Source organism: Somniosus microcephalus, chromosome 13 (genome assembly GCF_052327205.1).
Source record: "Somniosus microcephalus isolate GS21.2 chromosome 13, FLI_Smic_1.0, whole genome shotgun sequence".
Lineage (NCBI taxonomy): Eukaryota > Metazoa > Chordata > Chondrichthyes > Squaliformes > Somniosidae > Somniosus > Somniosus microcephalus.
In genome coordinates, this window is record NC_140999.1 from 267,491 (window position 1) to 295,056 (window position 27,566).

General features: G+C 50.3%; 1 protein-coding gene across 1 annotated transcript in view; it reads right to left on the minus strand.

Annotated features, from left to right (window-relative positions):
- Positions 1-27,566, minus strand: part of LOC147107936 (interleukin-12 receptor subunit beta-1-like) — a 182,232-nt gene that overhangs the window by 55,663 nt on the left and 99,003 nt on the right. Inside the window, exons 6-8 of the mRNA XM_086005973.1 lie at positions 20,180-20,204; positions 15,635-15,751; positions 14,687-14,778 (exon numbers count right to left, since the gene is read on the minus strand). Coding sequence (XP_085862099.1) covers positions 14,687-14,778; positions 15,635-15,751; positions 20,180-20,204 — 234 coding nt within the window. The remainder of the gene's footprint in view (positions 1-14,686; positions 14,779-15,634; positions 15,752-20,179; positions 20,205-27,566) is intronic.

Here is a 27,566-nt window from a genome sequence, read left to right on the forward strand (position 1 = left end):
AAGGGTGCCAGTTGAATATAACGGCAAGGAAACACAGAAACTATATATGTATATACTACGAGATGGAGGACCACCATTATTGGGACGTGAATGGATCCGAAAAATACAATTGGATTGGCATTCCATTCTAGCGCTAACCATGACTGACAAAAAGGATGATGACGTCGCACCTGGACGTCTGTCACAAATTCTATCTGACGCGGAAGAGGTGTTCCAACAAGGACTTGGGACTCTAAAAGGAGTAAAGGCAACCATAAAGATTGAGGATAACGCAAACCCAAAATTTTTCAAAGCAAGACCGGTGCCATACGCGACCCGCCCAGCCGTTGAAGCTGAACTGGAGAGTCTGGAGCGTTCGGGTGTGCTGTCCAAGGTGGACTGGAGCGAGTGGGCCACACCCATCGTTCCTGTAATGAAGAAAGCATTGAGCAGCACGCCTGGGGAGCCAAGGAAGGTTCGCATCTGTGGGGACTTCAAGGTGACTGTGAACCCAGTCCTGCACACAGTACAGTATCCACTTCCGCAGATAGAAGATATTTTCGCCTCACTATCTGGAGGGAAACGTTTTACAAAGATTGATCTGGCTCAAGCGTATCTACAGATGGAGGTGGAAGAAGCGTCTAGGAAATACCACGAGCAGGTGCACCTGGTAATCAACCCGAAGTACAGATTTCGTCTACCTCAGAAGCAATGGTATTGGAAGCTGACGAACCAACCAATGACAATGAACCAGAATCAACTCCGCCGCAAGAACAGGATACTCGAGAAAGGCGCTATCCAGTCAGGATCAGGAAGCCTCCTCAAAGACTGAACTTATAAATGTCTATTTCAGTTGATGTATATAGTACCGAGAAAATTGTAATTGTAATTAGTTATTATTTAGTTGTTAAATGAATGTTATGTACTGTTTATCTAAAAGGGGAGGAATTTTTGTGTATGTACCTTTAAGGGAATAACTGGTTTTAGACTGCAGTACTGGCAGTGACCACCCCTGTATAAAAGGCCCTAGCAGGCTTCTGTATTTCAGTCTGACGTTGCCTCCTGTTCCGTAAAGTACCTGTTAAACTGTTCTCCCGAAGTCCGTGTATTATTGAGGCGCGGACTTTACACAAAGAGTTGGAACAAATGGGTCTTTTTCCGAGTGGCAGGCAGTGACTAGTGGGGTACCGCAGGGATCGGTGCTAGGACCCCAGCTATTCACAATATATATAAATGATCTAGACAAGGGAACTAGATGTAACATCTCCAAGTTTGCAGACAACACAAAGCTGGGTGGGCGTGTGTGCTGTGAGGAGGATGCAGAGAAACTCCAGTATGATTTGGACAGGTTGGGTGATTGGGCAGATGCATGGCAGATGCAGGATAATGTGGATAAATGTGAGGTTATCCACTTCGGTGGCAAAAACAGGAAGACAGATTATTATCTGAACGGCAATAGATTGGGAAAAGGGGAAGTGCAACGAGACCTGGGTGTCCTTGTGCACCAGTCGCTGAAGGTAAGCATGCAGGTGCAGCAGGCGGTTAAGAAGGCAAATGGTATGTTGGCCTTCATAGCGAGAGGATTCGAGTATAGGAGCAAGGATGTCTTGCTGCAGTTGTACAGGGCCTTGGTGAGACCACACCTTGGGTATTGTGTGCAGTTTTGGTCACCTTATCTGAGGAAGGATGTCCTTGCCATGGAGAGGGTGCAGCGAAGATTCACCAGACTGATACCTGGGATGGCAGGAATGACGTATGAGGAGAGATTGGGTCATTTAGGCTTATACTTGCTAGAGTTTAGAAGAATGAGAGGGGATCTCATTGAAAGTTATAAAATTCTAACAGGACTAGACAGACTAGATGCAGGAAGGATGTTCCCGATGGCGGGGGAGCCCAGAACCAGGAGTCACAGTCTAAGGATAAGGGGTAAGTCATTTAGGACAGAGATGAAGAGGAATTTCTGCAACCAGAGAGTGGTGAACCTGTGGAATTCTCTACCACAGATGACATTGGAGGCCAATTCATTAAATATATTCAAGAAGGAGTTAGATATATTTCTTAAGGCTAAAGGGATCAATGGATATGGGGAGAAGGTAGGGACAGGGTACTGAATTTGGATGATTAGCCATGATCTCATTAAATGGCGAAACAGGCTCGAGGGGCCGAATGGCCTACTCCTGCTCCTATCTTCTATGTTTCTATGAGAGAGGGGAGGAGACAGAGAGAGAGGGGAGAGACAGAGAGAGAGGGGGAGAGACAGAGAGAGAGGGAGAGGGACAGAGAGAGAGGGGGAGACAGAGCGAGAGGGAGAGACAGAGAGAAGGGGATAGAGAGAGAGCCTAAAATGCGAAAAATTCAACACATCAAGAAACATATTATTCAACAAGCTAAGCCAAACAACCCCAGATTTCAAGGAATTGGATGATCTGTCAAAATTGAGATTAGTCCTAGGAGAAGGAGACAGACCATACCTTGGGGCTAAATATGTAACAACATGTCACAACCTGAGGACTGTTTAAAAGTAAGACTGTTTAAAATTAATATTGAACGTACCAAATGAAGTAGAAAGACTGTTTAAAATTAATATTGTTTAAAAGTAATATTGTATATACCCAACAAATGTCAAATCGATTGACACCTACAGAATGTTGGAAAACTGTACCTTTTTGCTATGTAAGCTTTGGCAATATGGTTCTCTGTAAACTTTCATGCCAATAAAGCATTTGAACTGAACTGAACTGAACTGAACTGAGAGAGACAGAGAGAGGGAGGAGAGACAGACAGAGAGAGGGGGGAGAGACAGACAGAGAGGGAGAGGGACAGAGAGAGAGAGGGAGACAGAGCGAGAGGGAGAGACAGAGAGAAGGGGATAGACAGAGAGAGACAGAGACAGAGAGAAGGGGAGAGACAGCGAGAAGCGAAGAGACAGAGAGAGAGTGAGAGAGACAGAGAGAGAGAGAGATAGAGAGAGGGAGGAGAGACAGACAGAGAGAGGGGGAGAGACAGACAGAGAGAGGGGGAGAGACAGACAGAGAGAGAGGGGAGAGACAGACAGAGAGAGGGGGGAGAGACAGACAGAGAGAGAGGGGAGAGACAGACAGAGAGCGGGAGGGGGAGAGACAGACAGAGAGAGGGAGAGAGACAGGCAGAGAGAGAGGGGGGAGAGACAGACAGAGAGAGAGGGGAGAGACAGACAGAGAGAGAGAGAGACAGAGAGAGAGAGGGAGGTGGAGAGACAGACAGAGAGAGGGAGAGAGACAGCCAGAGAGAGGGGGAGAGACAGACAGAGAGACAGAGAGAGAGAGGGAGGGGGAGAGACAGACAGAGAGCGAGAGACAGAGAGAGAGAGGGAGGAGAGACAGACAGAGAGAGGGGGGAGAGACAGACAGACAGAGAGAGAGAGACAGACAGAGAGAGGGGGAGAGACAGACAGAGAGAGGGGGGAGAGACAGACAGAGTGAGGGGGAGAGACAGACAGACAGAGAGGGGGGGGAGAGACAGACAGAGAGAGGGAGGGGGAGAGACAGACAGACAGAGAGAGAGAGACAGACAGAGAGAGGGGGAGAGACAGACAGAGAGAGGGGGAAGAGACAGACAGAGGGGGGGAGAGACAGACAGACAGAGAGAGACAGACAGAGAGAGGGGGAGAGACAGACAGAGAGAGACAGACAGAGAGAGGGGGAGAGATAGACTGAGAGAGGGGGGAGAGACAGAGAGAGAGAGAGGGGAGAGACAGACAGACAGAGGGAGAGACAGACAGAGAGAGGGGGGAGAGACAGACAGAGAGAGGGGGGGAGAGACAGACAGAGAGGGGAGAGACAGAGAGAGGGGGAGAGACAGAGAGACAGAGAGAGGGGGGAGAGACAGACAGAGAGAGGGGGGAGAGACAGACAGAGAGAGAGGGGAGTGTTGCGTCCGTGTATAATAAGACACAGACTGCGGAGAACGGTACAACAGGTGTTTACTCAACGTGGCTCACACTGCAACTGATCTGTACAGATTACTACTCAGTGCTATATACAGGTGTGGTCACTGCTGGTACTGCAGTATACATGAGCTGTAAAACATAGTTCCCCCCTTAAAGGTATATACATTACAATTCCTCCCCTTTTAGATTAACAGTACCATAACACTCATTTAACAATTAAATATCAAACTAATTAACACTTTTAACCTGCAACATTAGCTGAAAATAGTCTATTTATATATTCAGTCTTTGAGGAGGCTTCCTAATCCTTTCTGGATCGCGCCTTTCCCGAGTGTCTTGCTCTTGGCGCGGAGGCGATTCTGGCCCCCTGTCGTCGGTTGGTTCATCAGCTTCCGATGCTACTGTTTCTGGGGTAGATGCGACCTGTACGTCGGGTTCATCACCAGGTACGTATGGGCGAGGCATGGGGTTGACTTGTTCCTGTGACTCTAGGATCTGGTCAGCATGGCGTCTCACGATGCTCTCCCCAACGTCCACTGTGTACATTAGTGGGCCCTGCCGTGTGCATATCATTCCAGGCTGCCATTTTTCTGTTCGGTAGTCGCGGGCCAAGACTGGTTGCCCTACATTGAAGCTCCTTGTTGGCTTCTCATGGATGTGCTGGAATTGCTTACTCTCAACATCTCTTCGTACGTTTGGTCTGAGCAAATCCAGGCGAGATCTTAACCTTCGGTTAAAGAACATCATGGCTGGGGCCTGGTTGGTGACTGCATGTGTCGCATTCCGGTAGGCGAACAGGAAATTGTCCACCTTGTGCTGCAGCAGAATGTTGTCATTGTACATAGCCTTTATTACCTTCTTAAAGGTTTGTACGAACCTCTCAGCCAATCCATTTGTGGCTGGATGATACGGGGCGGATGTGTAATGCCTTACCCCATTCTTTTTCAAGAACCTCCAGAACTCTTTGGACACAAACTGTGGTCCGTTGTCGGAGCAAAACTGTTCTGGCAAGCCATTCCTGGCAAAAATGGTCTGTAGGACTGCAATAGTTTTCTCCGTGGTGGTGGAGGACATTTTGATGACCTCAGGCCATTTCGAGTGCGCATCCACGGCTATTAAAAACATTGAGTCCATGAATGGACCAGCAAAATCAATATGCACCCGTTGCCATGGAGATGAGGGCCACTCCCATGGGTGTAGAGGGGCCTGTGGTGGTGCATTTTGGACTTTCTGGCATCCTGAGCAGCTCTTGGTCAGGTCCTCGATTTGTTTATCGATTCCCGGCCACCACACATAAGCCCTGGCTAGGCTTTTCATTTTTACCCCTCCCAGATGACCCTCATGAAGCTCATTGAGCACTCTATCCCTTAACTTGGGTGGAATTACCACTCGGGATCCACACATCAAGGTCCCCCGGCACACTGACAGCTGTTCTCTCCTTGTCGAAAATGCTGGCAACAGTGAGTCGCCATGTGCTGGCCATCCCTTCACTGTCAAATCATATACCCGATGTATTGATTTCTTTGTGGGTTCAATGATGAGACATTTATGAAAGAGAATGAGTTTTAATCTAAAGTCTGTTCAACTCTTTTATACAGCTTTTACAGGAGACACGATGCTGTGATGCATCTAGAACGAAACTGAAACTAAAACTAAACTGCCTTGCTTGTCTTGGTCACATGACCTCTGCTGGTCAGGCATAAGTAATCAATACCTGCAAACATGCTATTAAGGCATCATAATCGAACAGGCAAATACCATCTCTATTTGCTGATATCATTACATCTCCTTTCCTTAAAACAAAAGTATTTTACTTTTAACTAACAACATGTTTTCTTTGTATTAATCTGCATTTTAACTGTAACACTTAATGAACTTACATTATCATTATCATGATCAAGGTTTTTTAACCTTGCTTTGTGTGTTCACATGAAATATGTCAATACACTCGAACTTGCAGAAAGAATAAGATAACATTACTTCCTTCTATAACAATAGTCCTTAAATTTGCTCAATGAGTCTCTCAGGAGGCTTCACGTGTCTTGAGGATTTTCTGATTGATTGTCCTTGAATCTGAGTTGTTGCCTCAGATGATGTGTTCTCAGCTGTGTGATCAGGTTGTTCAACAGTATCAGTCTCTTGACCTGCTGTGGCTGGTCCCATGAGAAGATCCCTACGATTTCTTCTCAGAACAGCACCCTCATCTGTCTGAATGGTGTATGATCTTGGTTGAACTTCACTCAGGACAGTTCCCTTCTGAGTCCATGTGTTTGTTTTGTCTTTCAACCTTACTTGGTCACCAGTGTGGAGTTCAGGTAGGTTTTGTGTTCCTCTGTCATAGTAGTACTTTTGCTTTTCTTTCTGTTGTTCTTTGAACTTCCTCACTTTCTCCCCCTCTTTTGTTTTCAGGAGGTTCTCCGGGATGGGTAGGTTTGACCTTAGCCGACGTCCCATCAGGAGCTGGGCTGGTGACATACCACACTCGAGCGGCGTTGTGCGGTATACAAGCATGCTCTGGTAGAAGTCAGTTCCACTGTCTTTTGCCTTGTACATCAGTCTTTTCACTGTCTGGACCGATTTTTCCACTAGTCCATTGGACTGTGGAAAGTGAGGACTTGACGTTGTGTGGACAAAGTCCCAGGCCTAGAAATTCACTAGCCTTAGCGCCGCTTTTGAGGCGCTAGAGGGACTAGCGCCAGAGTTATGGCCAGTTCAAAAATTCCCTGGGGCCCTAAAGCGGCGTTGCACCGGTAGCGCTGCGCCGGCACCGATGACGTCATCGGTGTGCGCAGCGTCCCGGTTGCCATGCCGACGGGCCCCAGCGCCGAAATTCAGTTGCGGCCGCCTCGCCCGTGGCAGCCGCAACTAAGACTCTGGCAACAGAGTCCAACATGTGTTTGCGCCGGCGCATTAAAGGCCCCGCGGCGGCCGGCCGCTTTCCCGCCGGCCGCCTGCCTGCAGCTCCCTCCCCGGACTTCTCCTCCCCCCCCGGAACAGATGCAAGCCCGGCACTTGTCCGAGGTGCCGGGCTCATTTTTGAAGAGATTTGCGCGGGCCGCGGCCGGGTGCAGGCAGCTCCTCCTTAACGGAAGGAGGAGGCCTGCACTTCCCGAGCCTGCCGCACCGCAGCGGGCGCCGCAGCGCCGGAATAGCGCCGCAATGCGGCGCGTTGCGCCAGTTTTCAGGCGCTAAAACCCTTCAGTAGTGCCGGCAGCCGTTTGGGCGCGGCGCTACTGAATTTTTGGCGCGCGCAAAGGGACTTAGCGCCGGCGCTAACTTTCGGCGCTAAAGCCCTGGCGCAGCGCAAACTCAATTTCTAGGCCCCACTCTTTGGCAAAGTGTCGGAAACTTGCATTGTAAAACTGAGGTCCGTTGTCTGTGAAGACCTCGCTAGCCACGCCATGTCTGGAGAATATGGCTTTCATACATGTTATCACAGCATCTGCAGTGGTGGTGTGCAGTCTACAAACCTCTGGATACAGGGAGTAATAGTCTGTGACTACAAGATAGTCCTTCCCTTGACATATGAATAGGTCAGCGCCTACCTTCTGGTAAGGTCTATCTGGTGCTGGGTGTGGCTTTAGTGGTTCTACCGGATTGCTTGCTCGATATTTCAGGCATATTGTGCAGTTTGACACCTCATTTGTCACATCTTGGTTGATTCGTGGCCAGTACATCACCTCTCGTGCTCTTTTCTTACACTTTTCGATTCCCAGATGTCCTCCATGGATCTTTTTTAGCATCTCTCTTCTCAGACTCTTTGGGATAACTATTTTACTTCCTTTGTAGATGATGTCTTCGACCACTGATAGTTCCGCCCTGCAGTTCCAGTACTCTGCTATATCAGGTGAGCAGTCTTGCTTCATGTTGGGCCATCCATCCAAGATGCTTTTTCTCAGTCGTCTCATTGTTTCATCTTTGTTTGTCTCAGTCTTTATGAGCTCCATTTTTGCATCTGCTATGGGCAGTGCACTTGTGATCATGTCCACGTAGGCGTTCACTTTGTCATCCATTGTGGTGTTTGCGGGCTCACTTGGGTCTACAGCTCTGGACAACGTGTCTGCTATATACATCAGCTTGCCCGGTGTGTACGCAACATTCAGTGTATAGCGTTGCAGCCTGATCATCATTCTTTGTATTCTAAGCGGACAGCTATTTAGTGGCTTTTGGAACAATGCAATCAAGGGCTTATGGTCAGTCTCTACACTGATTGCTTGTCCTGCCACAAACTGGTGAAATCTTCCACAGGCGTATGTGATGCTGAGCAGCTTCTTTTCTATTTGAGCATATCGCATCTCCGTGTCTGTCATTGAGCGTGATGCATATGCAATAGGTTGCCAGTAGTCATATTGTTGCAGAAGAACGGCACCGAGCCCACTCTGTGATGCATCTGATGATATCTTGATGGGTCTCGCTGGGTCATAAAACCTCAGAACTGGTTCCTCTGTGAGCAGTTTCTTTAGATCGCTCCATGACTTCTCATGCTCATGATTCCATTCCCATTCTATGTTCTTTTCAGTTAGTCTTCTCAGTGGCGCCATCTTTTCTGAGAGGTTGGATATGAATTTCCCCATGTAGTTGATCATTCCATTAAACCTCTGCACGTCCTTTTTGCATTGTGGCTTTGGCATATTCTCAATGGCGGACACCTTTCTGGGATCTGGTCTGATGCCCTCACTGCTAAGGATATCTCCCACGAATGTCAGTTCTGTCACCCCGAGCTGGCATTTCTCTCTATTCAGCTTCAGGTTTGTTTTCCTTGTTGCTTCCAGCACTTTTTTCAGTCTCTCGTCATGCTCAGTTCTCGTGGTTCCCCATACTATGATGTCATCCATTGATGTATCAACTCCCTCCAGGTGCTCATAGATCATATGGATAGTCTTGTGATACACTTCAGGAGCTGAGGCAATGCGAAATGGTAACCTTAGGAATCTGTATCTGCCAAATGGACTGTTGAACGTGCACAGTCTTGAACTTGCTTCGTCCAGCTTCATCTGCCAAAATCCTGATGATGCATCTAACTTGCTGAAATATTTTGCATTTGCAAACTGTGTCATGATTTCCTCACGTGTAGGAAGCTTGAAGTGCTCTCTCTTTATTGCTCTGTTTAGATCTCTTGGATCCAGGCAAATTCTGAGCTTTCCATTCTTTTTGTTCACTACGGCGAGGGAACTCACCCACTCAGTTGGCTCATCTATCTTCTGAATCACGTTCAGGCTTTCCATCCTGTCCAACTCTGCCTTCAGTTGCTTTTGAAGAGCAATGGAACTTTTCTGCATGGATGTATGACCGGTGTTATACTTTTATCTACTCTGATCGTGTGTTCTCCTGGAATGCAGCCTAGATCCTTAAATAGGTCGTTGTACTCTTTCATGAGTTCATCATAGACTGTCTCTCCTTCGCTTTCCACAACGAGGACTCTCTTTACCAGGTTCAGTCTCTCACAGGCTTTTAAACCTAGTATGGCTTGCACATCCTTTGGCACCACGATTAATGCTAGCGTGTGCTCTCTGTCCTTGTGTGTTACTTTGACAATGCATCTTCCTTTCACTGGTATATCAGTACCTGAGTATCCTGTCACTTTCACTTTTATTCCATGTATCTTTGGTCTGGGTCTAATTTTCTTAAAATCAGTCTCTGATATCACATTAACTTGTGCTCCAGTATCCAACTTAAATGGAATATGTATGTCATTCACTTTTAGTGTCAACATCCAGTCTCTTTCTTTTTTTTTGTTTTCAGACACAACATCTACATTGAACTCCTCTGTGTCGCTTTCATCTACTGCATGGACCTTGCTTTGTTGCACTTGGTTCTTGCAGCAACGGGCATAATGGTTGTTTTTGTTGCAACTATTGCACTTTTTACCATATGCTGGACAATTTTTTGGTGGATGCTGTGTACCGCATCGACTACATGACTTTCGATTGTCCCTTTCATTTTCGTTCGCTGGCCACGCCTCTTTTTTCACATTGGCGCTCGTTTTGTTAAACGGTTTGTATCTGTTCTTTCTCACTGCATCCACGTTGCAGCTATTGTCACTGAACAGCTCCTTTGCCTGCAACCTCACAGTCTCTGTAGCCCTACACAGTGCTATGGCTTTTCCCAGGTCTAGATCTAGCTCTCTTAGCAGTCTTTCCCTTAGACCATTATCTGGAATACCACACACCAGTCTGTCTTTTATCAGCGAGTCTGTCAGTCCCCCAAATTCACACGATTTGCTTCTGTTTCTTAGTTCAGTCACATACTGATCAATAGTCTCACCCGTTTTCTGTACACATGTGAAAAATCTGTGCCTCTCAAACATCACGTTACGTTTAGGTATGCAGTAGGCCTCAAACTGTTCCATTATTTTATCTAGCTTCATTTTGTCTCCATTAGCAGCGAATGTGAAGTTATTATACACCTCCAGCGCTTCATCACCCACGACATGTAAGAACAGTGACGATTTCCTTTCATTACTTTTCTCGTCAGCTCCGATTGCTGATAAATACAACCCCAAACGTTGTTTGAACCTCCTCCAATTTTCAGCCACATTACCTGTCAACTGAAGCGTCACCGGTGGGTGTAAACCTTCCATTTTTTCCCTTCGTTAGCTATTCTCCAATGGTAAGCAACAATGTTCTCTTTTGGCTTGCTAATTTGTGGAGAGCTGATTTAACTTCAGATATTTTCTCTTCATCTCTTTCAATCACTTCTGACACCATGTATTGATTTCTTTGTGGGTTCAATGATGAGGCATTTATGAAAGAGAATGAGTTTTAATCTAAAGTCTGTTCAACTCTTTTATACAGCTTTTACAGGAGACACGATGCTGTGATGCATCTAGAACGAAACTGAAACTAAAACTAAACTGCCTTGCTTGTCTCGGTCACATGACCTCTGCTGGTCAGGCATAAGTAATCAATACCTGCAAACATGCTATTAAGGCATCATAATCGAACAGGCAAATACCATCTCTATTTGCTGATATCATTACACCCGAGACAGTGTTGGGTCATTTCGGGTTTCCTTTTTGATACAAGCGTTAGTTACCGGTGGGTATTCAACTATAGTCGAATGGAATATTTCGACAGGATCCACTGCTGGTGCTTCCTCCGCAGTAGGCAGTGGCAGGCGTGATAGCCCATCAGCATTTCCATGCTGTTTCGTGCCCTTATATTCAATCTCATAGTGGTGCGCCCCTAGAAAAAGTGACCATCTTTGTAGTCGTTGCGCAGTCATCACCGGAACGCCCTTCTTCGGGTTAAAAATGGAGACAAGAGGCTGGTGATCAGTCAGCAAGGTGAATTTCTGCCTGTGCAGATAGTGATTGAACTTTTTCACTCCACACACTAGGCTGAGGGCCTCCCTGTCAATCTGGGCGTAGTTACGCTCGGCTGAGGTTAGTGATCGTGACGCGAAGGCTATTGGCCTCTCTGAGCCGTCCGAGAATTTGTGCGACAGCACCGCTCCAATGCCGTAGGGTGATGCATCACATGCCAGCCGAATTGGTAATGCTGGGTTGTAATGGGCCAATACCTCTTTCGATGTGATTGGTGTTTTGCTCTTCTGGAAAGCTTGTCGACATTCGTCACTCCACTTCCATGGCACCCCAGTTTGCAGTAGGGTGTTCAGTGGGTGTAGTATTGTAGACAAATTTGGCAAGAACTTATGGTAGTAGTTTACCAGCCCGAGGAACGGCCTCAGTTGTGACACATTTTCCAGTGCTGGAGCCTTGACTACTGCCTCAATCTTCTCTGGGGTCTTATGTAACCCCTCTTTATCGATAATGTGGCCACAATACGAGATCTGTTTTCTAAAAAACTCGCATTTGGGGCGGTTAGCTCGGAGCTCATATTCCTGCAATCTAGTGAGCACCTGCTCCAGGTTGGCAAGGTGATCACTGTCATTTTTGCCTGTGACCAGGATGTCATCCAAATAACACTGGGTCCCTGGGATCCCTTGCAGGACTTGTTCCATTGCCCTCTGCCACATAGCCGGAGCTGATGCTACCCCGAATGCCAGCCGGTTGTATTGGTAGAGACCTTTATGGGTGTTGATTGTGAGGTATTTTTTTGCTGCTTCTTCTACCTCCATTTGCAGATACGCCTGGGCCAGATCAATCTTAGTGAAACGTTTCCCTCCAGATCGTGAGGCGAAAATATCTTCAATCCGCGGAAGTGGATATTGTACGGTGTGAAGGACCGGGTTCACTGTTACCTTAAAGTCCCCACAGATGCGAACCTTCCTTGGTTGCCCAGGCGTGCTGCTCAATGACTTTTTCATCACAGGGACGATGGGTGTAGCCCACTCGCTCCAGTCTACCTTGGACAGTACACCTGAATGTTCCAGACTCTCCAGCTCTGCTTCGACGGCTGGGCGGATCGCATAAGGTACCGGTCTGGCCTTAAAAAATTTTGGGCTTGCGTTTTCTTCAATTTTAATCGTCGCGGTCATGCCTTTTAGTGTTCCGAGTCCTTGCTGGAACACTTCTTTTGTGTCAGTTAGGATCTTTGACAGTCGCCCAGGTGTGACGTCGTCATCCTTTTTGTCAGCCACAGTCAGTGCCTGTATGGAATGCCAATCCAGTTGTATTTTCCGGATCCATTCACGTCCCAGTAATGGTGGTCCTCCATCTTGTAATACATACAGGTCTAGTTTTGGTGTTTCCTTACCGTTATATATAACAGTCACCCTTATTTTTCCTTTGTGGTAGACTTTTTGCCCTGTGTACGTCTTCAAAATAATTTTTGTGTCTCTCAAGGGTATGTGTGAGAATAGCCGCTTGTAGTCCCATCGGTTTATGACTGTTAGGGCTGATCCTGTGTCCAATTCCATCTTTACCTGGACTCCTGCTAACTTGAGAGTGACCCAAATGGTTCAGTGATCCTCTGTTGTGATCACATTATGTAGTTTCAGAGAACTCAGTTCCCTGCTTTCGGAGTCGTTATCACTCTTTTGTTCGTCTGAACTATTCTCCGTCATCTTATGTACCTTCTTGTACTTTCCTTTGGTAGGTTTCTTATTGCTGGTTTTCTTTCCCGACCTGCAGACTCGTGCTATGTGTCCTACTTTTCCACACTGTCTGCACACTTTGTCTTTGAACCAGCAATCATTATGGTCGTGTGTTGTTCTGCCGCAGCGATAGCACTTCTCTGTTCCATATGACATTTCGTTTGTGCCATATTCTTGCGGTCTCTGTTGTATCTCTGCAGCGCCCCGTGCTGCTGCTTCATATGATACCGCAATGCTGAAAGCCTTTTCCAGCGTAAGGTCCTTTTCAGATAAAAGCCGTTTCTGGGTTCCTTCACTTTGAAGCCCACACACAAACTTGTCCCTTAAGGTATCTGCCAGTCCTGCTCCAAACTGGCAGTGTTTCGATAGTTTGCGCAGTTCTGTTAAATAATCAGCATTGCTTTCATCCTTATGCTGGTTCCGTTTGTGAAACTTGAATCTTTCTGCTATCAGCAGCGGTGTGGGGTTTAAATGTTCCTTTAGTATCGTTACTATGTCTTCAAAACTCTTTTCCATTGGCTTCGTTGGGGTTACTAGATTTCGTAATAAACCATACGTCTTTGCACCCATTAAATTTAACAATACCGACACTTTCTTGTCATCTGACACCTCATTTGCCTTGCAGTACACCTCTATTCGTTTGACATATGTAGCCCAATCTTCGACTTCATTGTCAAATGCGGTGATACTGCCACTCTTCGGCATTTTGGGTGTGGCTTAAAATGGCGTCTCCCAATGGCTTAAAATGGCGTCTCCCGCGCTTTCCTTCCTCCCCCGCTGCTGCCAACACCGCTCCCGGCGGTTCTCGTGGCAATGGCGGCGCCTTGTAGGTTTCGCGCGCTTCTCCTGCGCTACTGCCAACGCCGCTCTCGGCGGTCCTCGTGGCAATGGCGGTGCCTCGCGGGTTTCTGCGCGTCTCTCTCTCCCTCTCTCCGACGCTGCTCGGCCCCTGAACACCGGCTGCGCCCTGTGCGCTCTGCCCTCTCTCTCTCTCCCCCGTCGACGCTGCTCGGCCCTTTGCTGTGCCGCTCGGTCGGGCTCTAGCCCACCGCTGTCCGGGAAGGGTCTGCGCACTACCTGTTGCCAGCCCGTTTCGCTGGACCACCTCGACTGGAAAGCCAAGCCTGGCTCTCGACAGCCTCCCCTGCAATTCTCGATGTCTCTGCTGGATGACTGGGCAGTTGCCCGTGGTCGACGCCCGAGTCTCTGGCCTTGACCTCCAATCCACTGATCTCCAGGAACGAATCCCCGGGAGGTGATGCAGAGTTGCAGGTAGGTTCGAACCTGCCTCGTCGCCAATGTTGCGTCCGTGTATAATAAGACACAGACTGCGGAGAACGGTACAACAGGTGTTTACTCAACGTGGCTCACACTGCAACTGATCTGTACAGATTACTACTCAGTGCTATATACAGGTGTGGTCACTGCCGGTACTGCAATATACATGAGCTGTAAAACATAGTTCCCCCCTTAAAGGTATATACATTACAGGGAGAGACAGACAGAGGCGGAGGGGGGGGGGGAGACAGAGAGAGAAAGGGGGAGAAACAGACAGAGTGGGGAGAGACAGACAGAGAGAGAGGGGAGAGACAGAGAGAGAGAGAGGGGAGAGACAGACAGAGAGAGAGGGGAGAGACAGACAGAGGCGAGGGGGTGAGAGACAGAGAGAGAGAGGGGGTGAGACAGAGAGAGAGAGGGGGAGGGGGGAGACAGACAGAGAGAGAGGGGGGGAGAGACAGACAGGGAGTGGGGGGGGGGGAGTGCTCTGCTGTCTACACTCACCCGCCATTGGAGTTGTACTTGCCGCTCCCCCGGGCAATCCGGACTGCGACCATCAATAAATGAAAAACGCAGGTACAGACTTTGGGTGATTTCTATTAAATAAATAAAATGGCTTTTTGCAAATACCGTCCATGCGAAACAGCAAAAGTAACTTTCGACACCACTGACCTCTTCACAGGTCAGTCAGCGGTCAGTTTGTAAACTCACACCCAGCTGATGGGCCTGTTCATATCCTGACCCCGACCCCCCGACCCCCCTCATTGACCCCGAGCCACCCCTCACTGACCCCCGAACCCCTCACTGACCCCCGACCCCCCTCACTGACCCCGACCCCCAAACTGACCCGACCCCCTCACTGCCCCAACCCCCCTCACTGACCCCCCTTACAGACCCCGACCCCCCCTACTGACCCCTACCCCCTGACCCCCTCACTGACCCCCGACCCCCCCTCACTGACCCCGACCCCCAAACTGACCCGACCCCCTCACTGGCCCCCGAGCCCCCCGACCCCCTCACTGACCCCGGCCCCCCCTCACTGACCCCGACCCCCGCTCACTGACCCCGACCCCCTCACTGACCCCGACCCACCGACCCCCCGACCCCCCTCACTGACCCCTGACCCCCCGAACCCACTCACTGACCCCGACCCCCCGGCCCCCTCACTGAACCTGACCCCCCTCACTGACCCCAACCCCCTCACTGACCCCGAGCCCCCCTCACTGATCCCGACCCCTCGACCCCCCTCAATGACCCCGACCCCCCTCACTGACCCCGACGCCCCCTCACTGGCCCCGAAACCCCTCACTGACCCCTGACCCCCCGACCCCCCTCACTGACCCCGACCCCCCCGACCCCCCTCACTGACCCCCCGACCCCCCCTCACTGAACCCCCCACCCCGCTCACTCTCCTGCAATGTTTTCTGGGAAGGATATTTCCAGTTTTATGACCTGCTGGGATGAAGATAATTTCACTCCATTCACTCCAGCTGCTTCCAGGGAGATTGGCCATCCTTCGGATCTGGAGCTGATTTGCAGAGGATGATTCCAGACCGATCTTGCAGGTTTCTGAAAACACGAACACCAAAGGAAACAAAAGCAAAGTCAGGGACAAGCAAAACCATCAAATCCTATCCTCAGTATCGTAACTCTCCCATCAAAGCCCACCCCTCTAGTCCCTTAACTCTCCAATCCAAGCCCATCCCTCTAGCCCCCTAATTCCCCCATCGAAGCCCATCCCTCTAGTCCCCTAACTCTCCCATCGAAGCCCATCCCTCCAGTCCCCTAACTCTCCCATCGAAGCCCATCCCTCTAGTCCCCTAACTCTCCCATTAAAGCCCACCCCTCCAGTCCCCTAACTCTCCCATCGAAGCCCATCCCTCTAGTCCCCTAACACTCCCATCGAAGCCCATCCCTCTAGTCCCCTAACTCTCCCATCGAAGCCCATCCCTCCAGTCCCCTAACTCTCCCATCGAAGCCCATCCCTCTAGTCCCCTAACTCTCCCATCAAAGCCCATCCCTCTCGTCCCCTAACTCTCTCATCAAAGCCCATCCCTCTAGTCCCCTAACTCTCCCATCGAAGCCCATCCCTCTAGTCCCCTAACTCTCCCATCAAAGCCCATCCCTCCAGTCCCCTAACTCTCCCATCGAAGCCCATCCCTCTAGTCCCCTAACTCTCCCATCGAAGCCCATCCCTCTCGTCCCCTAACTCTCCCATCGAAACCCATCCCTCTCGTCCCCTAACTCTCCCATCGAAGCCCATCCCTCTCGTCCCCTAACTCTCCCATCGAAACCCATCCCTCTAGTCCCCTAACTCTCCCATCGAAGCCCATCCCTCTAGTCCCCTAACTCTCCCATCGAAACCCATCCCTCTAGTCCCCTAACTCTCCCATCAAAGCCCATCCCTCTCGTCCACTAACTCTCCCATCGAAGCCCATCCCTCTAGTCCCCTAACTCTCCCATCGAAGCCCATCCCTCTAGTCCCCTAACTCTCCCATCGAAGCCCATCCCTCTAGTACCCTAACTGTCCCATCGAAGCCCATCCCTCTAGTACCCTAACTCTCCCATCGAAGCCCGTCCCTCCAGTCCCCTAACTCTCCCATCAAAGCCCATCCCTCGAGTCCCCTAACTCTCCCATCAAAGCCCATCCCTCTAGTCCCCTAACTCTCTCATCAAAGCCCATCCCTCTAGTCCCCTAACTCTCTCATCAAAGCCCATCCCTCTAGTCCCCTAACTCTCCCATCAAAGCCCATCCCTCTAGTCCCCTAACTCTCTCATCAAAGCCCATCCCTCTAGTCCCCTAACTCTCCCATCAAAGCCCATCCCTCGAGTCCCCTAACTCTCCCATCAAAGCCCATCCCTCTAGTCCCCTAACTCTCCCATCGAAGCCCATCCCTCTAGTCCCCTAACTCTCTCATCAAAGCCCATCCCTCTAGTCCCCTAACTCTCCCATCAAAGCCCATCCCTCTAGTCCCCTAACTCTCTCATCGAAGCCCATCCCTCTAGTCCCCTAACTCTCCCATCAAAGCCCATCCCTCTAGTTCCCTAACTCGCTCATCAAAGCCCATCCCTCTGGTCCCCTAACTCTTCCGTCAAAGCCCATCCCTCTAGTCCCCTAACTCTCTCATCAAAGTCCATCCCTCTAGCCCCCTAACTCTTCCATCAAAGCCCATCCCTCTAGTCCCCTAACTCTTCCATCAAAGCCCATCCCTCTAGTCCCCTAACTCTCTCATCAAAGCCCATCCCTCTAGTTCCCTAACTCGCTCATCAAAGCCCATCCCTCTGGTCCCCTAACTCTTCCGTCAAAGCCCATCCCTCTAGTCCCCTAACTCTCTCATCAAAGCCCATCCCTCTAGCCCCCTAACTCTTCCATCAAAGCCCATCCCTCTAGTCCCCTAACTCTTCCATCAAAGCCCATCCCTCTAGTCCCCTAACTCTCTCATCAAAGCCCATCCCTCTAGTTCCCTAACTCGCTCATCAAAGCCCATCCCTCTGGTCCCCTAACTCTTCCGTCAAAGCCCATCCCTCTAGTCCCCTAACTCTCTCATCAAAGCCCATCCCTCTAGTCCCCTAACTCTCTCATCAAAGCCCATCCCTCTAGCCCCCTAACTCTCCCATCAAAGCCCATCCCTCTCGTCCCCTAACTCTCTCATCAAAGCCCATCCCTCTAGTCCCCTAACTCTCCCATCGAAGCCCATCCCTCTAGTCCCCTAACTCTCCCATCAAAGCCCATCCCTCCAGTCCCCTAACTCTCCCATCGAAGCCCATCCCTCTAGTCCCCTAACTCTCCCATCGAAGCCCATCCCTCTCGTCCCCTAACTCTCCCATCGAAACCCATCCCTCTCGTCCCCTAACTCTCCCATCGAAGCCCATCCCTCTCGTCCCCTAACTCTCCCATCGAAACCCATCCCTCTAGTCCCCTAACTCTCCCATCGAAGCCCATCCCTCTAGTCCCCTAACTCTCCCATCGAAACCCATCCCTCTAGTCCCCTAACTCTCCCATCAAAGCCCATCCCTCTCGTCCACTAACTCTCCCATCGAAGCCCATCCCTCTAGTCCCCTAACTCTCCCATCGAAGCCCATCCCTCTAGTCTCCTAACTCTCCCATCGAAGCCCATCCCTCTAGTACCCTAACTGTCCCATCGAAGCCCATCCCTCTAGTACCCTAACTCTCCCATCGAAGCCCGTCCCTCCAGTCCCCTAACTCTCCCATCAAAGCCCATCCCTCGAGTCCCCTAACTCTCCCATCAAAGCCCATCCCTCTAGTCCCCTAACTCTCTCATCAAAGCCCATCCCTCTAGTCCCCTAACTCTCTCATCAAAGCCCATCCCTCTAGTCCCCTAACTCTCCCATCAAAGCCCATCCCTCTAGTCCCCTAACTCTCTCATCAAAGCCCATCCCTCTAGTCCCCTAACTCTCCCATCAAAGCCCATCCCTCGAGTCCCCTAACTCTCCCATCAAAGCCCATCCCTCTAGTCCCCTAACTCTCCCATCGAAGCCCATCCCTCTAGTCCCCTAACTCTCTCATCAAAGCCCATCCCTCTAGTCCCCTAACTCTCCCATCAAAGCCCATCCCTCTAGTCCCCTAACTCTCTCATCGAAGCCCATCCCTCTAGTCCCCTAACTCTCCCATCAAAGCCCATCCCTCTAGTTCCCTAACTCGCTCATCAAAGCCCATCCCTCTGGTCCCCTAACTCTTCCGTCAAAGCCCATCCCTCTAGTCCCCTAACTCTCTCATCAAAGTCCATCCCTCTAGCCCCCTAACTCTTCCATCAAAGCCCATCCCTCTAGTCCCCTAACTCTTCCATCAAAGCCCATCCCTCTAGTCCCCTAACTCTCTCATCAAAGCCCATCCCTCTAGTTCCCTAACTCGCTCATCAAAGCCCATCCCTCTGGTCCCCTAACTCTTCCGTCAAAGCCCATCCCTCTAGTCCCCTAACTCTCTCATCAAAGCCCATCCCTCTAGCCCCCTAACTCTTCCATCAAAGCCCATCCCTCTAGTCCCCTAACTCTTCCATCAAAGCCCATCCCTCTAGTCCCCTAACTCTCTCATCAAAGCCCATCCCTCTAGTTCCCTAACTCGCTCATCAAAGCCCATCCCTCTGGTCCCCTAACTCTTCCGTCAAAGCCCATCCCTCTAGTCCCCTAACTCTCTCATCAAAGCCCATCCCTCTAGTCCCCTAACTCTCTCATCAAAGCCCATCCCTCTAGCCCCCTAACTCTTCCATCAAAGCCCATCCCTCTAGTCCCCTAACTCTTCCATCAAAGCCCATCCCTCTAGTCCCCTAACTCTCTCATCAAAGCCCATCCCTCTAGTTCCCTAACTCGCTCATCAAAGCCCATCCCTCTGGTCCCCTAACTCTTCCGTCAAAGCCCATCCCTCTAGTCCCCTAACTCTCTCATCAAAGCCCATCCCTCTAGCCCCCTAATTCCCCCATCGAAGCCGATCCCTCTGGTCCCCTAACTCTTCCATCGAAGCCCACCCCTCCAGTCCCCTAACACTCCCATCAAAGCCCATCCCTCTAGTCCCCTAACTCTCCCATCGAAGCCCATCCCTCCAGTCCCCTAACTCTCTCATCAAAGCCCATCCCTCTAGTCCCCTAACTCTTCCGTCAAAGCCCATCCCTCTCGTCCCCTAACTCACAAATCGAAGCCCATCCCTCTAGTCCCCTAACTCTCCCATCGAAGCCCATCCCTCCAGTCCCCTAACTCTCCCATCGAAGCCCATCCCTCTAGTCCCCTAACTCTCCCATCAAAGCCCATCCCTCTAGTCCCCTAACTCACAAATCGAAGCCCATCCCTCTAGTCCCCTAACTCACAAATCGAAGCCCACCCCTCTAGTCCCCTAACTCTCCCATTAAAGCTCTTTTTTCTCATCAGAGTTTAACTCCAGCCCCAATTTGATTCGCACTGTGTTGAGATTTCTGAGTTGTAAGTTGATGGTGATTCTGTCAGTCTCCTGAACTCGCTTCATGTCCTTACGGCCTGCGCTATTACCTGATTCACTTGAGATGCAGTTTGTCTGAAAAGAAAGATCAGATTAAATGGAATTACTTTACTCTTGACAGACACTGAATCTCAATCGCACTTTGGAATCCCAGTTTCTGGACAAGCAGATTTACCAATTAAAAATAATCTTTCTGGAATTTACTGCTGGTCCATGGGTTAAAATCTTACCTAAGGAAGGATATACTTGCCTTAGTGACGGTGTAACGAAGGTTCACTAGACTGATTCCTGGGATGAGAGGACTGTCCTATGAGGAAAGATTGAGTAGATTGGGCCTTTACTGTCTGGAGTTCAGCCATTGAAACGTATAAAATTCTTAAGGACTTGATAGGGTAGATGCAGGGAGGATGTTTCCCCTGGCTGGGGAGTCTAGAACCAGGGGTCACAGTCTCAGAATAAGAGGTCGGCCATTTAGGACTGAGATGAGGAGAAATTTCTTCACTCAGAGGGTGGTGAATCTTTGCAATTCTCTGCCCCAGAGGGCTGTGGAGGCTCAGTCGTTGAGTATATTCAAGACAGAGATCGATAGATTTTTGGACACAGAGGGAATCGAGGGATATGGGGATAGTGCGGGAAAGTAGAGTTGAGGTAGAAGATCAGACATGATCTTACTGAATTGTGGGGCCGGCTCGAGGGGCCAAATGGCCGACTCCTGCTCCCACATGGCCAGAGATAGCTGCAATGGCAAGTTTAGTGATGAACGAGGTGAATTGTGCTCTGTTTCACCATCAACATCGCACGCCATATTTGCGCCGCAAACTGCTGGAACATCAATGGGATAATATCAGAGCGATGTCAGTGTCGGAGCGAAGTCAGTGTCGGAGCGATGTCAGTGTCGGAGTGATGTCAGTGTTGGAGTGATGTCATTGTCGGAGTGATGTCATTGTCAGAGTGATGTCAGTGTCGGAGCGATGTCAGTGTCGGAGTGATGTCAGTGTTGGAGTGATGTCATTGTCGGAGTGATGTCATTGTCGGAGTGATGTCAGTGTCGGAGCGAAGTCAGTGTTGGAGTGATGTCATTGTCGGAGTGATGTCATTGTCGGAGTGATGTCAGTGTCGGAGCGAAGTCAGTGTCGGAGCAAAGTCAGTGTCGGAGTAAAGTCAGTGTCGGAGTGATGTCAGTGTCGGAGTGATGTCAGTGTCGGAGCGATGCCAGTGTCGGAGTGATGTCATTGTCAGAGTGATGTCAGTGTCGGAGTGATGTCAGTGTCGGAGTGCTGTCAGTGTCGGAGCGATGTCAGTGTCGGAGCAATGTCATTGTCGGAGCGATGTCAGTGTCGGAGCGATGTCAGTGTCGGGGCGATGTCAGTGTCGGAGCAATGTCATTGTCGGAGCGATGTCAGTGTCGGAGCGATGTCAGTGTCGGGGCGATGTCAGTGTCGGAGCGATGTCAGTGTCGGAGCGATGTCAGTGTCGGAGTGATGTCAGTGTCGGAGCGATGTCATTGTCGGAGTGATGTCAGTGTCGGAGTGATGTCAGTGTCGGGGCGATGTCAGTGTCGGAGCGATGTCAGTGTCGGAGCGATGTCAGTGTCGGAGTGATGTCAGTGTCGGAGCGATGTCATTGTCGGAGTGATGTCAGTGTCGGAGTGATGTCAGTGTCGGTGTGATGTCATTGTGGGAGTGATGTCAGTGTCGGACTGATGTCATTGTCAGAGTGATGTCAGTGTCGGAGCGATGTCAGTGTCGGAGTGATGTCATTGTCGGAGTGATGTCAGTGTCGGTGTGATGTCATTGTCGGAGTGATGTCAGTATCGGACTGATGTCATTGTCAGAGTGATGTCAGTGTCGGAGCGATGTCAGTGTCAGAGTAATGTCATTGTCGGAGTGATGTCAGTGTCGGAGTGATGTCAGTGTCGGAGTGATGTCAGTTTCGGAGTGATGTCATTGTCGCAGTGATGTCAGTGTCGGAGTGATGTCAGTGTCGGAGCGATGTCATTGTCGAAGTGATGCCAGTGTCGGAGTGATGTCATTGTCGGAGTGATGTCAGTGTCGGAGTGATGTCAGTGTCGGAGCGATGTCAGTGTCGCAGTAATAACATTGTCGGAGTGATGTCAGTGTCGGAGTGATGTCATTGTCGGAGCGATGTCAGTGTCGGAGTGATATCAGTGTCGGAGTGATGTCAGTGTCGGAGTGATGTCAGTGTCGGAGTGATGTCATTGTCGGAGTGATGTCAGTGTCGGAGTGATGTCAGTGTCGGAGCGAAGTCAGTGTCGGAGTGATGTCAGTGTCAGAGTGATGTCAGTGTCGGAGTGATGTCAGTGTCGGAGTGATGTCAGTATCGGAGTGATGTCAGTGTCGGAGTGATGTCAGTTTCGGAGTGATGTCTTTGTCGGAGTGATGTCATTGTCGGAGTGATGTCAGTGTCGGAGTGATGTCATTGTCGGAGTGATGTCAGTGTCGGAGTGATGTCAGTGTCGGAGTGAATTCATTGTCGGAGTGATGTCATTGTCGGTGTGATGTCAGTGTCGGAGTGATGTCATTGTCGGTGTGATGTCAGTGTCGGAGTGATGTCAGTGTCAGAGTGATGTCAGTGTCGGAGTGATGTCAGTGTCGGAGTGATGTCAGTGTCAGAGTGATGTCAGTGTCGGAGTGATGTCATTGTCGGAGTGGTGTCATTGTCGGAGCGATGTCAGCGTTGGAGTGATCTCATTGTCGGAGTGATGTCATTGTCAGAGCGATGTCAGTGTCGGAGTGATGTCAGTTTCAGAGTGATGTCATTGTCGGAGTGATGTCAGTGTCGGAGCGATGTCAGTGTCGGAGTGATGTCAGTGTCGGAGTGATGTCAGTGTCGGAATGATGTCAGTGTCGGAGTGATGTCATTGTCGGAGTGATGTCATTGTCGGAGTGATGTCATTGTCGGAGCGATGTCAGTGTCGGAGTGATGTCAGTGTCGGAGTGAAGTCATTGTCGGAGTGATGTCATTGTCGGAGTGATGTCAGTGTCGGAGTGATGTCAGTGTCGGGGCGATGTCATTGTCGGAGTGATGTCATTGTCAGAGTGAGGTCAGTGTCGGAGCGATGTCAGTGTCGGAGTGATGTCAGTGTCGGAGCAAATTCAGTGTCAGAGAGATGTCAGTGTCGGAGCGAAGTCAGTGTCGGAGTGATGTCATTGTCGGAGTGAGGTCAGTGTCGGAGTGATGTCAGTGTCGGAGTGATGTCAGTGTCGGAGTGATGTCAGTGTCGGAGTGATGTCAGTGTCGGAGCGATGTCAGTGTCGGAGTGATGTCATTTTCGGAGTGATGTCAGTGTCGGAGTGATGTCAGTGTCGGAGTGAAGTCATTGTCGGAGTGATGTCATTGTCGGTGTGATGTCAGTGTCGGAGTGATGTCATTGTCGGTGTGATGTCATTGTCGGAGTGATGTCAGTGTCAGAGTGATGTCAGTGTCGGAGTGATGTCAGTGTCGGAGTGATGTCAGTGTCTGAGTGATGTCAGTGTCGGAGTGATGTCATTGTCGGAGTGGTGTCATTGTCGGAGCGATGTCAGCGTCGGAGTGATGTCAGTGTCGGAGCGATGCCAGTGTCGGAGTGATGTCATTGTCAGAGTGATGTCAGTGTCGGAGTGATGTCAGTGTCGGAGTGCTGTCAGTGTCGGAGCGATGTCAGTGTCGGAGCGATGTCATTGTCGGAGCGATGTCAGTGTCGGAGCGATGTCAGTGTCGGGGCGATGTCAGTGTCGGAGCGATGTCAGTGTCGGAGCGATGTCAGTGTCGGAGTGATGTCAGTGTCGGAGCGATGTCATTGTCGGAGTGATGTCAGTGTCGGAGTGATGTCAGTGTCGGTGTGATGTCATTGTGGGAGTGATGTCAGTGTCGGACTGATGTCATTGCCAGAGTGATGTCAGTGTCGGAGCGATGTCAGTGACGGAGTGATGTCATTGTCGGAGTGATGTCAGTGTCGGTGTGATGTCATTGTCGGAGTGATGTCAGTATCGGACTGATGTCATTGTCACAGTGATGTCAGTGTCGGAGCGATGTCAGTGTCAGAGTAATGTCATTGTCGGAGTGATGTTAGTGTCGGAGTGATGTCAGTGTCGGAGTGATGTCAGTGTCGGAGTGATGTCATTGTCGCAGTGATGTCAGTGTCGGAGTGATGTCAGTGTCGGAGCGATGTCATTGTCGAAGTGATGCCAGTGTCGGAGTGATGTCATTGTCGGAGTGATGTCAGTGTCGGAGTGATGTCAGTGTCGGAGCGATGTCAGTGTCGCAGTAATAACATTGTCGGAGTGATGTCAGTGTCGGAGTGATGTCATTGTCGGAGCGATGTCAGTGTCGGAGTGATATCAGTGTCGGAGTGATGTCAGTGTCGGAGTGATGTCATTGTCGGAGTGATGTCAGTGTCGGAGCGAAGTCAGTGTCGGAGTGATGTCAGTGTCGGAGTGATGTCAGTGTCGGAGTGATGTCAGTGTCGGAGTGATGTCAGTGTCGGAGTGATGTCAGTATCGGAGTGATGTCAGTGTCGGAGTGATGTCAGTTTCGGAGTGATGTCTTTGTCGGAGTGATGTCATTGTCGGAGTGATGTCAGTGTCGGAGTGATGTCATTGTCGGAGTGATGTCAGTGTCGGAGTGATGTCAGTGTCGGAGTGAAGTCATTGTCGGAGTGATGTCATTGTCGGTGTGATGTCAGTGTCGGAGTGATGTCATTGTCGGTGTGATGTCAGTGTCGGAGTGATGTCAGTGTCAGAGTGATGTCAGTGTCGGAGTGATGTCAGTGTCGGAGTGATGTCAGTTTCAGAGTGATGTCATTGTCGGAGTGATGTCAGTGTCGGAGCGATGTCAGTGTCAGAGTGATGTCAGTGTCGGAGTGATGTCAGTGTCGGAATGATGTCAGTGTCGGAGTGATGTCATTGTTGGAGTGATGTCATTGTCGGAGTGATGTCATTGTCGGAGCGATGTCAGTGTCGGAGTGATGTCAGTGTCGGGGCGATGTCATTGTCGGAGTGAGGTCAGTGTCGGAGTGATGTCAGTGTCGGAGTGATGTCAGTGTCGGAGTGATGTCAGTGTCGGAGCGATGTCAGTGTCGGAGTGATATCATTGTCGGAGTGATGTCATTGTCAGAGTGATGTCAGTGTCGGAGCGATGTCAGTGTCGGAGTGATGTCAGTGTTGGAGTGATGTCATTGTCGGAGTGATGTCATTGTCGGAGTGATGTCAGTGTCGGAGCGAAGTCAGTGTTGGAGCGATGTCAGTGTCGGAGTGATGTCAGTGTTGGAGTGATGTCATTGTCGGAGTGATGTCATTGTCAGAGTGATGTCAGTGTCGGAGCGATGTCAGTGTCGGAGTGATGTCAGTGTTGGAGTGATGTCATTGTCGGAGTGATGTCATTGTCGGAGTGATGTCAGTGTCAGAGCGAAGTGAGTGTTGGAGTGATGTCATTGTCGGAGTGATGTCATTGTCGGAGTGATGTCAGTGTCGGAGCAAAGTCAGTGTCGGAGTGATGTCAGTGTCGGAGTGATGTCAGTGTCGGAGCGATGCCAGTGTCGGAGTGATGTCATTGTCGGAGCGATGTCAGTGTCGGAGTGATGTCAGTGTTGGAGTGATGTCATTGTCGGAGTGATGTCATTGTCGGAGTGATGTCAGTGTCGGAGCGAAGTCAGTGTTGGAGTGATGTCATTGTCGGAGTGATGTCATTGTCGGAGTGATGTCAGTGTCGGAGCGAAGTCAGTGTCGGAGCAAAGTCAGTGTCGGAGCAAAGTCAGTGTCGGAGCAAAGTCAGTGTCGGAGTGATGTCAGTGTCGGAGTGATGTCAGTGTCGGAGCGATGCCAGTGTCGGATCGATGTCATTGTCAGAGTGATGTCAGTGTCGGAGTGATGTCAGTGTCGGAGTGCTGTCAGTGTCGGAGCGATGTCAGTGTCGGAGCAATGTCGTTGTCGGAGCGATGTCAGTGTCGGAGCGATGTCAGTGTTGGGGCGATGTCAGTGTCGGAGCGATGTCAGTGTCGGAGCGATGTCAGTGTCGGAGTGATGTCAGTGTCGGAGTGATGTCAGTGTCGGTGTGATGTCATTGTGGGAGTGATGTCAGTGTCGGACTGATGTCATTGTCAGAGTGATGTCAGTGTCGGAGTGATGTCAGTGTCGGAGTGATGTCATTGTCGGAGTGATGTCAGTGTCGGTGTGATGTCATTGTCGGAGTGATGTCAGTATCGGACTGATGTCATTGTCAGAGTGATGTCAGTGTCGGTGCGATGTCAGTGTCGGAGTAATGTCATTGTCGGAGTGATGTCAGTGTCGGAGTGATGTCAGTGTCGGAGTGATGTCAGTGTCGGAGTGATGTCATTGTCGCAGTGATGTCAGTGTCGGAGTGATGTCAGTGTCGGAGCGATGTCATTGTCGAAGTGATGCCAGTGTCGGAGTGATGTCATTGTCGGAGTGATGTCAGTGTCGGAGTGATGTCAGTGTCGGAGCGATGTCAGTGTCGCAGTAATAACATTGTCGGAGTGATGTCAGTGTCGGAGTGATGTCATTGTCGGAGCGATGTCAGTGTCGGAGTGATATCAGTGTCGGAGCGATGTCAGTGTCGGAGCAATGTCGTTGTCGGAGCGATGTCAGTGTCGGAGCGATGTCAGTGTTGGGGCGATGTCAGTGTCGGAGCGATGTCAGTGTCGGAGCGATGTCAGTGTCGGAGTGATGTCAGTGTCGGAGTGATGTCAGTGTCGGTGTGATGTCATTGTGGGAGTGATGTCAGTGTCGGACTGATGTCATTGTCAGAGTGATGTCAGTGTCGGAGTGATGTCAGTGTCGGAGTGATGTCATTGTCGGAGTGATGTCAGTGTCGGTGTGATGTCATTGTCGGAGTGATGTCAGTATCGGACTGATGTCATTGTCAGAGTGATGTCAGTGTCGGAGCGATGTCAGTGTCGGAGTAATGTCATTGTCGGAGTGATGTCAGTGTCGGAGTGATGTCAGTGTCGGAGTGATGTCAGTGTCGGAGTGATGTCATTGTCGCAGTGATGTCAGTGTCGGAGTGATGTCAGTGTCGGAGCGATGTCATTGTCGAAGTGATGCCAGTGTCGGAGTGATGTCATTGTCGGAGTGATGTCAGTGTCGGAGTGATGTCAGTGTCGGAGCGATGTCAGTGTCGCAGTAATAACATTGTCGGAGTGATGTCAGTGTCGGAGTGATGTCATTGTCGGAGCGATGTCAGTGTCGGAGTGATGTCAGTGTCGGAGTGATGTCATTGTCGGAGTGATGTCAGTGTCGGAGTGATGTCAGTGTCGGAGCGAAGTCAGTGTCGGAGTGATGTCAGTGTCGGAGTGATGTCAGTGTCGGAGTGATGTCATTGTCGGAGTGATGTCAGTATCGGAGTGATGTCAGTGTCGGAGTGATGTCAGTTTCGGAGTGATGTCTTTGTCGGAGTGATGTCATTGTCGGAGTGATGTCA